Below are 12,552 nucleotides of genomic sequence, written 5' to 3' on the forward strand. Positions count from 1 at the left end.
CTGATCTTACATGTGCACAATGCACAGCGCACGTTAATATTTAAAAAGCTAAGCTCCCGAATGTAGCTGTATCATCACAAACTATCCTGGTTAATTTGTTATAGCTGGTAGAATATTAGAACCTTTTGAGAAAAAATGTGTACACAACACCAAGCACATGTAAATACTTCTGAAAGTCAAACTTTGGTGACAAGTGTTGTTAGCCAGCGCCTATTAAGACGAGCACCATGCAGAAAGTGATAATGTGGCTAACATCGCACGTGCCTTGTCGCCTTTGTCTCTCCGCCGTGGATGCCGACCGCGATGCACCAGATTGGGAATTTTAGGCTGAGTTAACGCCGAGGAAGCCGAGGCCAAGATGAGACTTCGCCACCGGTGCTGCGAATGGGCAGTGAACCTGAGCCCTAGGTTTATAGGAGAGTGGTGTATTAATCTGACCACTTACACCAGCACTCTTTCTCCGCGCGTGCACAAGGAAACACACGTACACATTAAGGGTATTGTGATGCACAGAATAAGCGATTTAATTAAAAAAAATTCCCAAAGAAATAAGTAGTACGCCGAATTGCATTGTAATGATCGGCGAGTTTTCTTTCTATCGTATGAAATAGGTTTTCACGAATCAATTATTTGATTAAATCGTTACCTTGAAGCATAACAGTTCATGGAGGGCAGTGGTTAGCACATTGCTCTGTGAATCCACTTACATGAGTCGTGGGGAGGCCTTCATCCAGCAGTGGATTTTAACAAAGGATGTTAAGTATTGTGTTTACACGTGTGCGCACAGTACATCATGTGCACATTTATCACGTCTTCAGAACGAGACACGTAACAGTTGCATTCACAGAATGTTCGACTTATTTTAGAACCTTGTTCTATAACAATTGTGAGCAATACTTGTATTACACGATCGGGTTATGGCTACATTGGGCTGACTGTATTGAACAAGGTACCCGTGACATGTGAAATTTTTCACCCCCGCCTCACTCATTGTCTGGTTGTGAAACACTCGTGACTCAACCCCCACATCAATAGTTCCCCGTCGATTCCTCATTTCAAAACCACTGCAGCCTTCCGACGTGAACGGTAGCATCCGATGTTATTACCTCTCCTCACGATGAAAGTTAAAAGCCCTAAAACAAAACAAAAAACCCATGCCCTGCAGCAGGCCTTGACAGGCAGCAGCAGCAGCAGCGACAGCAGCGACAGCCATCAACAATTCAATTCGCGGGGGCCAGCGATTGGATTTGCGATAGGGGTCATCCATTTAGTCCGTACGCATGGAGGGAGGAGGGGAGGTTAACCCAAATGCGTACGCTTGCGTATGGGGGGTCTACTGACAATGTACGCATAGCAAACAGGGGGGGCGGGGGGGGTGAAGCCTCGATTATAATTTGTCTACATTGGCCTTCAAACGAGTTAGATCGTCCGGCGGTGGACTATCTGTTTGCTTAGACACGTTAATATTATTAATCCTTGATCGTTTCTGCGTGGATTAAATATCGGCCGCTCTATTGGATTCTGGGGGCGGGGTGCATCAGGTGAACGTACGCAATTGGGGGGGTGGGGGGGTGTAAAAGTCCGCGTGCATACAGGGAAGGGGAGAGGGGTCAAGTTTTGACGGATTTTTGTGTACGTACTAAATGGATGGCCCCATACGGGGAAATGCGGTGGGATCAAGCAGTGATTTCACCACATTAGATTCGCCCCCTTCATCGTTTCTTGTCGTGTTCCGTCACGGTACTGTAATGTGACGTGGAAAATTACATCCTCCTCCATGGTCTATCCACTGCTTGATGAAGTCCTCCCTCATGCCGTGGCAATGACTTGCTTTGCTTTGGGATGCTCCAATCCATCGCGCCCCTGTGTGTGAATTGTTGTCGTCGCTCCGATGCCACCGTGGTCGTAACTTTTGGGCGTGTTTTTTCTCCTTTTCTTTGGCCGCTATTTAATCAGCAGCCTCGTTGATCGGCGGTCACCCCCCTCGCAGTGACGTCCTCCTCAAGCCTGCTGACTCGACGGTCAATGTGACGTCTCTGATTTATGCTTGTTCCCTGATGCACATGCTCATCTTCCTGTCTATAAAAAATTAAATTCGTAGCATTCGTGTCTTTTGAAAATTAGTTTTATTTGTCCGGATATTGAATGAGCCATTCACGTACCCGAGTTCTGCTACTCATGAATTGGATTGACTCAGATTTAATTGGCAGTCACAGAAACCATGCGCCGCTTTCACTTCCTGCTCTTATCCAATCGGCATAAAATGTCCGATTGGCATCAAAATACGGGAGCCACCGTGCACGCGCCCCGCTCATTCATCCACCCGTCTCTGCGCTTTGCCGAAAAAGCACCGAGGCTCCCATTCGATCAGCCTTGCCCCGAGCGCTTGCGGTGTTGGAGGCAGGGAGCGGTGCCATCAAATCGGGGGTAAAACGCAACGCGGGGCCGCGGTTTAGAAAAGTGGAGGCCAAAATGCAGCGCGAGTTACAAAACGGACTGTCGTGGTTTGCAGTTGTCGCGTTTAGCTGCGTTTAGAAAAGCCACTGTAGTATTTATGGAATGCGTGAATGAGAGGACAAGAATATCTGGGAATGGGAAAACCTATAATGTAATTGAATGAATGGCTTCATCTCTGGATTTAGGGTACTGAGTGAGTGAGAGTGAGTTTGGGTGTCCATTTTGCAATGGAGACCTGGATGTGAAAAAAATAGAAATAATGTCAACGTGCCAGGAAAACTGGTCATGGGTGTGGTTTACACGGGGTACTTCTCCTGTTGTGGTTCATGGCGAACAATTCACGTGGTTCAGTTCATTTGGTTGACATTGTATTCGCATTACGTGGAGTTGCTCACGTGGAATGCTATCCCCCAGGGACATGCGTCGTGGTTCACGTTTTGCAGTTAACTCTCCAGAATGTGGTGCGGTTCGTGTAGCGCAGTTCACACAGTGTGGTTCATGTAAGGAGGTTCATGTAACAAGGTTCGTGTAGTGAGGTTCACACAGTGCGGTTCATGTAACGAGGTTCATGTAACGAGGTTCGTGTAGTGAGGTGTACATGGTGCGGTTCGTGGAGTGCGGTTCTTGTCACGTGGTTCACACTTTGCGGTTCCTGTAGCGTGGTTCAGGCAGCCCCGCCATCGTGGCGCATGATGAATGGATTGGTTGGGAGCGTGATGGGTCCGTCAAGGGCACCGCGGAGCCGGCCGCTGACCTTGCGCTCACGGCAAGACGCACAAACTGCATGGGCAGCTCCCTGAGCCAGATCAAGGGGAACATCTTCGCCGGATGTGCAGTCGCCCTCGAATACATTAAACATGCGTGTACATGCGTGTGTGCGCCCGAGGAGAGCGGTGGCGCAGCGGTTAGCGCGCCACGCTACGAACCCGGCGACCCGAGTTCGATTCCCGCTGGTGGCCATCACCAGTGACGATTATCTGAACCGTTCCTGCACCCCTCTTAGGTCGACTCAGCCTCAAATGAGTACCCGGTGCGATTTGTAAGCATTGCCACGAGGGAGATGGCGGTGGCCGGGCATGGTGCTGTATGCCCACCCCTAATGTGCTGTGCCGGCCTTCATAGGTGCTTGCAAATAGCACTAGGCCCAAAAGTTTGTTAAGGCTATACGGGGGGGATCTTGGTATTTGTACGCCCATGTGCAGCAGTTTTGTGTGTCACATTTGTTGTCGTGGTTCACGCTGCGTTAGAAACCTCGCAACCTGAATTAGATTCCCGGCCACGGCCAAATCTCGGTGGCAAAAATATCAACTCGTCCCTTGGTTGACGCAGCCTTCAGGGTGGTACCTGGTGCGTTGCGTTAACATCAGTGTGACATCGAGTGGCGCTGGCCGTAGCACCCAGGTGCTCGTTAACAGTGCTTGCCTCATCCGCATATGCATACCTGTCAACCCACACGGTTTACACCGTATTCTTGTGCAGGGAAATTGAGTTTTCAAGTCCATACGGCATATGGCCGTTTCAATACGGGCAAAAGTAAAAAAAACAATTGTCTGTTTGTGTTTCTCCCTCGTGATGTGACTTTGTAGGATGAACTTTGAGATTTATAAGGGCACGGGGTGACCAATGTAGTCTGTAATAAGGGAGGCACTGATAAGGGGTTTTCAGGTTTGCACATGTAGTGACATATGACGTCACTACTGTATCGGGTCTGTATACACATGACGTCACTGCTATGTTGGGTCTGTACATACATGACGTCACTGCTATGTTGGGTCTGTACACGTGACGTCACTGCTATGTTGGGTCTGTACACGTGACGTCACTGCCTGTTGTGTGCCACGGGTTGTGTCAAGCCGTGGCGCTCCGAGTGACCACGGCTGGGCACGTGACCGGATCCAGGAGGGGGCCAGGGGCCCTGGGGGACCCTGGGGGGGTCACCTGGTCGGGGAAGTGGAGCCTTCTCGTGGGTTCGAGAAGGTGGGCGTGGCCAGGGTGTGGCCGGCCACGCCAGGGGCGCTTATAAGCGGGCTCAGCGCAGAGAGCTGGGCTGTTGGTGCCCGGGATGAAGCCGTCTCATGAAGACTCTGAAGAGAGAAGCCTCCAGTCACCGTGGCCAAGCAGAAGCCCTCCTGGCTTGGCCACGCCAAGTGGTACCCGAGCGTTAGTGAGAGTGGGACGGTGGTCACCACCTTATGTGTAGGGTGTGTTGCAGTTGTGTTGCAGAGTGTAAGCGCCTCTATCGAACCATTGCACATATGTAAGCTATATATGTCTCATCTGTTTCAAACACTGGTGGTTCAAACACTGGTGGTTCAAACACTGGTGGTTCAAACACTGGTGGTTCAAACACTGGTGGTTCAAACACTGGTGGTTCAAACACTGGTGGTTCAAACACTGGTGTTATGCCGGCAGTATGATTTTGATTCCCAGGCATATTCAACATTCGTGGCGAGCAGCATTTGAACCTGTGCGAGTATTATCTGAACCTGGCCTGGATTGTCTTCCCATAGGTCTACTCGGCCTTACAGGTCTACCTGCTGTATAGCGAAGCATTGAATATGCTCGCCATGCACGCGTCAACTTGTGTGTGCAAGACATTTTATTTCTTGTGTCCAATGTTGTATGTCGTTGTTTCACACAGAACCCCATTCACCACAGTGGCAAAAGAGTATATATTGTTGGAATAGCACCACGAACTTGAATCGTGATAATTCACCGAATCACAAGGGAACGGACACTCGCCACTTGCCTGGGTGAACATTTCAACTGTGCAGGGCCAATGCAGCCAGGTTTGGTTCTGGCCGTATCCCCGCCCCCTTGTTTGTGACACGCTAGCTTGAATAGGTGCTATATGACTTCTGCGGCTAAGCAGGGGATCTTTGTGTGTGTGTGTGCGAGATGGAGGGGGCTTGGGGGGGGGGGGCTCTGATTGCTGCCTTTCAATTGGTTGTTCCAAACTTACCCGGGTTTGTCCCATGACATCCATTGATGAAGCCATTACCTCTGCACCCGCAGCTCCCCCGCCGTCTGTCCCTGTGACCTGCCATCGGCGAGTTGAATTTTAATTCCATAAGCACTGCCCGCGGAGCCCGCTTATGGATTCGTGTCTGCGTGGGCGACAAATTGACATCGATTTCGTTTTCCAGCGGCCGAGGTCGTTCACCGCAAAAGTCGACGGGAGTCGTTTGTTTTGATCGGAAATTAGGCCAATTTATTCCTGCGCCGGCTCCAGCAGGCACGGGCGATGTTTTTTTGTTGTTGTTCGACTGAAAATGCAGCTCTCCTCGTGCCCGACCGGCGTTGCGGCGGCGCTGCTTCGACAAGGAGATGATAGATTACTCCTAATTGACAATTAGCGGCGCGCGTGTGCGCGGGGCGCGTGCATTGGTGCTTTCCGTGGACGGGGCCGTCGGAGCGACCGGTTGGCGCTGGATTGCGGGGCTCGTAGTGCCGCAGGCTTCCCGGAGGGCGCCGGCCTCAATGTCACCGCGCCTGGAGTCGCGTGCACTGCGAGTCCACTCATGTTCCCAGCGCAGATGGGACACGGGCCTGCGGGTGGGTGGAGTTGGCTGCAGCCTAGACACAGCCTGGCTGGTCGCGCCGGGCCTCAATTGGTCCTTGGTAATGGTGCGAGCGAGGAGGGGAGCGGAAGTGTCATGGGTTAGCGCACTGCGTTATGTACGTGGCGACCCGAGTTTGATTCTCATCCGTGGCTAAAATGACAGGCGACTCGCCTAACCGGTCCTGGGCCTCCCCTAGATTGACTCGGATTCCTCCAGTATAAATAAATATTCTGATTCCGGCTCGGTGTTAAATGATGGTGCAGTGTGTGAACATCAGCACTGATTAGACGAAGACGGCCAGGCGTAAGCTGGCCACCCCCACGCCCCAGCCCCCCACCCCCTTGTGTGCTCTACCGGCATTCATAGGTGCTCGCCTCTAACACGTGTCCCCCAACAGTCTGTTCAAGGTAACATGGGGGATGTTTGTCTCTGTCTGCAGGGGTGTGTGGGTGTTTCGGGGCGTTTCGCCCGCGCTACAAGGTCCTTGTGGACAGCATCTACCCTATAAACCCACAGGTAAGAGGTCATCATCATCATCATCCATGGGTCATCAGTCATTGGTGAGAGACCTGAAGTCAATATTAATCATGATCATCAATCGCCGTCGTCTCTCTAAATACAGGTAGTCCCAGAGTTACGATGGCCCGACTTACGATATTTCGATCTTACGATGGCGATAGCGATACGACAAAATTGCCATCAACAACCTAACATCGTTCAAGTATGCAGGCGACGGACAGAATCTTGGGGAGTACAGTACAATATGATACGTTACGATACGTTCAATACATGTTTGATACGTAGCTTTAGCGATTTCATTTTAGGGTTACCACGATACGATACGCATGTTAAAAGTGTTTATAGCAGATAGGATTGGTTCCTGAAAAAACTTTCTATTAAATTGCAGTTCATGTAGGTAGGCTAAGAATTTACCTTGTTTTTTTTACTTTACATTTTACTGTGCAGTACAGTATTGTAATTAATAAATGCATACAGTGTATAGTTTATACAATACGGTACTGTAAATTTCACTTTTGCTAAATTATCACCATTCTTTAAGACTCCAGGGTAGGCTGGGCCATCTTCGACTTACGATATTTTCGACTTACGATGGGGTCGTCGTAACGCATCTCCATCGTAAGTAGAGGACTGCCAGAGCTTGAACACAATTGTTGTATCTGTTTTCCCAGCACTCGGAATGACGTTCAAACTACTTACAACGACCCAGATTATTTGAATCCTCTGTTTATCCTTTAATTTCAAATTACCACGTACAGATTATTGTAAATTCGTGCTTAAGTCTGTGTTATAATTCCATAACTCGCACAAATTATTTTCTGGTTATTTGTCGAAATTTCACTTGATTTATTTTTAAATAAACTCGTTAGTGCCTGGAAAATATCATTATATTTATATTGTGTAGGTTAGTCATGTAGGAGGTGGTACCTAGGACCTCCAAGCAGAACGAAATTCACTGCAGTTATGCATGCATACCTTGATGAAGACATCCGAAATGAAAATTGGAAACATGGAAATTCTCAATTCCGTTTTTGCGCGTGATGGCACCAATTTGTTCAGGATCTAAATGCCAATGTCGAGCTCTGCTGGCCATGACGAGAGTGCTTCAGGGGGAGAGTTCGTGTAGATTTGCTGTTCCTCCTCCGTTGAAGGTGTGCAGACTGCAGTGGTGTACGATACGCTGCATAGTTTGAGTTGCATGGCCACACTGGCTTATCTTGCATTTTCATTTGATCAATAATTGTCAAATGATAGATTTGGATTTAAAATTACGCTGCGATGCGAGTACATCCAAACAAATCTGCATGACGATTTGTGAAATCTGGTAGATGAACATCACACGACGATTCACACTTCCCTGTCTCCCAGTGGCCACACTCTCCGCGTGTTTAGTGACGACCAGAATCGACGCTCGCAACAACAACAACAACACTAAGTGTCAGTGACGTCACCACGGAACTTGTGCCTAACTCGTTGCACTGTGAGGGCACGGTGCACCTAGCTAGGTGATTAGCACAGTTGGCTACATACAGTGCGATAGAAGTTCAACATACATATATACATGCGTTGACGCTCGCTCACGCACGCACGAACGGTGACGTGCGCGCGTGTCGTGTGCAGGATGGCCTGGTGAAGCCGAGCATGGAGAGGCTGACGTTCTACGCCGTGTCGGCGCCCGAGAAGCTGGACCGCATCGGCTCGTACCTGTCTGCCAGGCTCAGCCGCGACGTGGCCCGGCGACGACACGAGTGAGTGCTCGCGCGCGAGGGGCACGTGGCCAATCGCTTGCCGGTGGGTGGCACTTGAGCAGCGGGGCCCATCCTCTCTCCCCGTGTGTGCGGGTGACATTGGCCTCCCGGTGGCTCGTCTGTCTTTGGCGACAGGGCGATTGATAAACATGCAGGCTTGTTGCAGACGTATCGATTCGTTGATTAAAATGGATTGTTACCAGGGCGGCAGCTCGCCCACCCCCCCCCCCCTGCTGTCCTTCCCACCCTGACCCCGCGGACACCTCTGCCTTGACCTCGCACTCACCTCCAACGGTGTTCTCGGTGTTCTCGCCAGGTATGTCGTCATCTCCATGGAGGCCCTCGACAAGCTGCTCATGGCGTGCCACTCGCAGTGCATCAATCACTTTGTGGAGAGCTTCCTCAAGATGGTGCAGAAGCTCCTCGAGTCCAACGAGCCACAGCTGCAGATCCTGGGAACCAACTCGGTATGATGCCAACCCTGCCCTGTGACGTGCGAGGTGGGCAGGGTGGTTGTGAGCTGAGGACTGAGCCTGAGACAGTGCGAGCTCTCGGTGCGATTGATGTATGTGTGTACGTTGAACTTCTTTCGCACCGTACGTAGCCAACCACGCTAATCGGATTGATGCTCGGAAGCTAAGCGGAGTTCATTGCATGGCAGTGACAACTGTTATCTTCATTTGCATCAGAGCTCAAATGGAATTCAAATGCTGTACCAAAATTATCTGGGAGCAATGTTGAGACCATTGTCTCGCGACATTCGAGAACTCTGGTCAACCACGGTGGGCTGTCCAGATGTAGGATATCAACTCGTGGGCTCCGCCCCTCTGACCCAGGACCACCCGGCCACTTCGCTCGGTGCCATTTAGATCCGCGAAACTTCTCGCATGGTTAACGGTGGACACGCAAACCCAATACCAACAACTATTAATTCGTGGAAACGCACATCTCCCAATACATTAAATTTCCCATCCTGCGATCAATATCTATTAATTTCGTATATAGTGTCGTTTATTTATTTAAATTGATCGTGGCCCTTAACTAAATATAAAACGATTAATTTAGAGACGTAAGTGGTGTCTGTTTATAGCTGGAAGCTCGGCTATTAGGAGGTCGTTTATCTGATTTTCTGAAATCAGTTTTAATGCTCATGCTGCAGCCGATTAAGTCTAACAGTATGATGTGTTTAATGTTTTATTCGTGACCCCAATTTTATTTCAAACAAAAATTATTATATCATACATATGTAGTGAGTCCAATTGAGCAGCGGACGTTATCTTGGGAGCAACACTATTTATTACGCAACTTCAACACAACACAGCAACAACCTACGCTCGGGTCTCGAATGTCCCATCTCGCCACGCTGCGGCAGAACTAGACACGGTTCGCTATCACGGCCCGGGACCACAAGCTGGGCCCCGGACCACGTGGCTAGAGGCTTCCTCTCCCCGACGTGGATCTTCATCACCAGCCACACACAAAACCCCGAGCCCCTCACGGGGCCCCCGTTATATCGGCCTGGGCTGGGGCTGGCTCCGTCATTCGCCATTCTCTCTTCCGGCCGCTATGGGCAGGAATTCCACACAACTCCCCCTCTGCCCCACCCCCCCCCCCTCTGTCTATTTAAGGCCTCGACACAGAGACGTTGTCTTTCTGTGTGCCTTTGTGTGTGTTTGTCTCTGTCTCTGTGTGAGTCTCTCTGCTTGTGTGTCTCCGTGTCTACGTTTTGTCTCTCTCTGAAATTTAGCATTCTCTGGAAAAACGTCATCAACCAGGTGTGGTGTTGACTGTTGTGTTGGGCGGCTCTCTGTGTTGTATCGCATTATATTTCCAAGTTTACTATGTTTGTTTTCTCATTAATGTGTACCTGATGATGGTTGCTTGTGTTGCAATCGAAACGTCGTATTCTCTTATTATTATTTAATTTATTTCTACGTGACTTTACCGAAAGAACCAAAGTGTAAGACTTGGTAAGGCTTTTCTGGGTAAACAAGTCTAATAATAATCCATCATTTAACATCGTCGTCATCATCGGTCGCTTATCCGTTAGAGTCGTGGTTGCACCGGCGATTCCTTCCAACGAACCCTCTCCTCAAGCTCCCATGGTTGTTGGTGACTCGCGCAGCCACGTCTGCCACTGATCTCCCTGTTCCAGACGCTACGTTCATCATCATTATCCCGATGGTCCTTGGCCGGCCTCTCATTTTCGTCCCGCCAACTGGGTCCAGAGAGCTAATGCTGGAAAGCCCCTGTGGTGTTCTAGTCCAAAACAACCATTCTATAAATGTTACCTCATCTCCAGAGTCGTTGTGGACATATGCACATGAATATAATTTCCTAAATTGTGACTTACCAATGTTGCCAGTTGGGCTAGAAGTTGTCTTTTTTTTGTTGAGGAGTCCGAGTGCAAAAATGGCAATCTGTTGTAAACATATAAACCATCTGGACCATATTAGTTCAGTGAATTCCGGCATCACAAGACCGCCACAATTCATTGTGCAAAGGTTAGGATACAATTTTGACGCTCGTTTTTTTGCTCTCAGCTTCGGCAGCTGAAGAATTGGTGTAACAGAGGGGCTGCGTTCATATTTGGGTGACGCAGGCGAGGCGACTCTGCAGTGCGAACAGCGGCGCGCTGTTGAATGTGGCTGCGGCGTAATGAATGGACCGGCGCAGCGAGTTCATTTAACCGCAGTGAGAGACGCTGCAAGTAACAACGAGTAGCTTCTAAAAATAACGTGCACCGCCCTGTGCCGAGGCGCAGCTGTGGGTGATGTGTCACCGCGGTCGTCGCCATTGCTGTCGCGTTTTCGAATTTCTGATATTGCACCAATGTTCCCAACCGGTGAGAAGACATCACATTGGGGCACCACGGTAGCGAGATGTTAACTACCTCGGCCGTTATACAGGAGCCTATGGGTTCGATCCCAACCCTGATGCCTGTATATTTGGAGTTTGCATATTCTCTCGGTGGTCGCGTGGATTTTTCTCCGGGTCCTTCAATTTTTCCCTCCACGTTTAGAATCAACGTGCGTTTAGAGGAAATTTGTCTACTGCTGTAAATCTCCACGTGATAAGCCACTTCGTTCAGCTATCATTTGTGGTCGGGTCGCTTCTAAAAAAGAGCTATATAGTTCAGTGGGCTGAACCTGGTAACATTTTTTTTTCATGTTTTCGACAACCGAATAACGCACGGAGAGTTGTGCACCACAACCGCGAAAACTAGTGCAGTGTTGCGGTCACTTGCAATTTCAATTTGTCCAGTCGCTCGTGATCAAGCCAAGACCATTAAATAAATTCACCACAACTCATGGAATTTCGGCTGAAGCCCAGAACTGTGGCTCTGGATCATTGCTCTGGCAAGGTCGTTATGAGCATTCTCACATTCATGATTTCCAATCAGTGATGAATTTTTGTGAAATTAAATTACCCACGCAATTTGGTTCTCAAACTCAACTTTTATATTGATATACGCTAACTGACCTTTCCGATGGGACGTGTGTGATTGTGAATGTGCACATGTGCGCGTGCTGTGTGTGTGCATGTGTCTAAGTCTGCTTGTATTTGGAGAGCGGCAGCGCAGTGACCTTCCCTAGATCGACTCGGCCTTAATTAGTACCTGGTGAGGTGTGTAAACATCATCATTGGGGAGACAAAGGCAGCTGGGTATGGTGCTGGCCACCCTCTCCCTCATGTGCCGTGCTGACCTAATTGACTGCTCGCTAACAGAACTTGCCCTAACAGCCTGTTAATGATGTAGGTGCTCACCCCGAGCCCTCATTACTTGCATTGTCTTTGAGCTGTACGCCTTTTGGCGTCCTCTGGTCGAGCACCAATTGGGTCGAGGCTCAAAAGAAAGCCCTCCCTTGGTGTGGACCAATCAGTTTCAAGGACAATGCATCTATTATCAGAGTATGTTCTTGGTTCTTTCGGTAAAGTCACGTAATAGGGAAATAATAAAATAATATAAATATAAAACAAAAAAAATGTAATTATTGTTTTATATTTATATTATTTTATTATTTCCCTTCTACGTGACTTTACCGAAAGAACCAAGAATATGAATCCCTGCAGTCACGAAAGCTTTAAATCAAAATTATCATAGTATGTTTTTTGTTTGCATTTTGACTGCAAGTATTGTGGTTAATGCAGACATGAATCCTTGTAAAAAGGTTTCAGTTTTGTTGCCAGAAAAAAGGGGCAAACCCCTATTATTATAGTCGCTTAAAGGTTACGGTATATGGGGGAACTTTGTCTTTGTGCGT

At 49.0% G+C, this 12,552-nt stretch overlaps 1 protein-coding gene across 2 annotated transcripts in view; it reads left to right on the top strand.

Moving 5' to 3' along the window:
* LOC144931661 (protein EFR3 homolog B-like) overlaps nucleotides 1-12,552 on the top strand; it is a 59,495-nt gene that overhangs the window by 11,429 nt on the left and 35,514 nt on the right. For both annotated transcript variants that reach the window (XM_078855787.1, XM_078855786.1), the window contains exons 2-4: nucleotides 6,460-6,536; nucleotides 8,160-8,287; nucleotides 8,604-8,754. In XM_078855787.1, coding sequence (XP_078711913.1) covers nucleotides 6,460-6,536; nucleotides 8,160-8,287; nucleotides 8,604-8,754 — 356 coding nt within the window. The remainder of the gene's footprint in view (nucleotides 1-6,459; nucleotides 6,537-8,159; nucleotides 8,288-8,603; nucleotides 8,755-12,552) is intronic.

The sequence above is a fragment of the Lampetra fluviatilis genome, chromosome 4 (assembly GCF_964198595.1).
Source record: "Lampetra fluviatilis chromosome 4, kcLamFluv1.1, whole genome shotgun sequence".
Lineage (NCBI taxonomy): Eukaryota > Metazoa > Chordata > Hyperoartia > Petromyzontiformes > Petromyzontidae > Lampetra > Lampetra fluviatilis.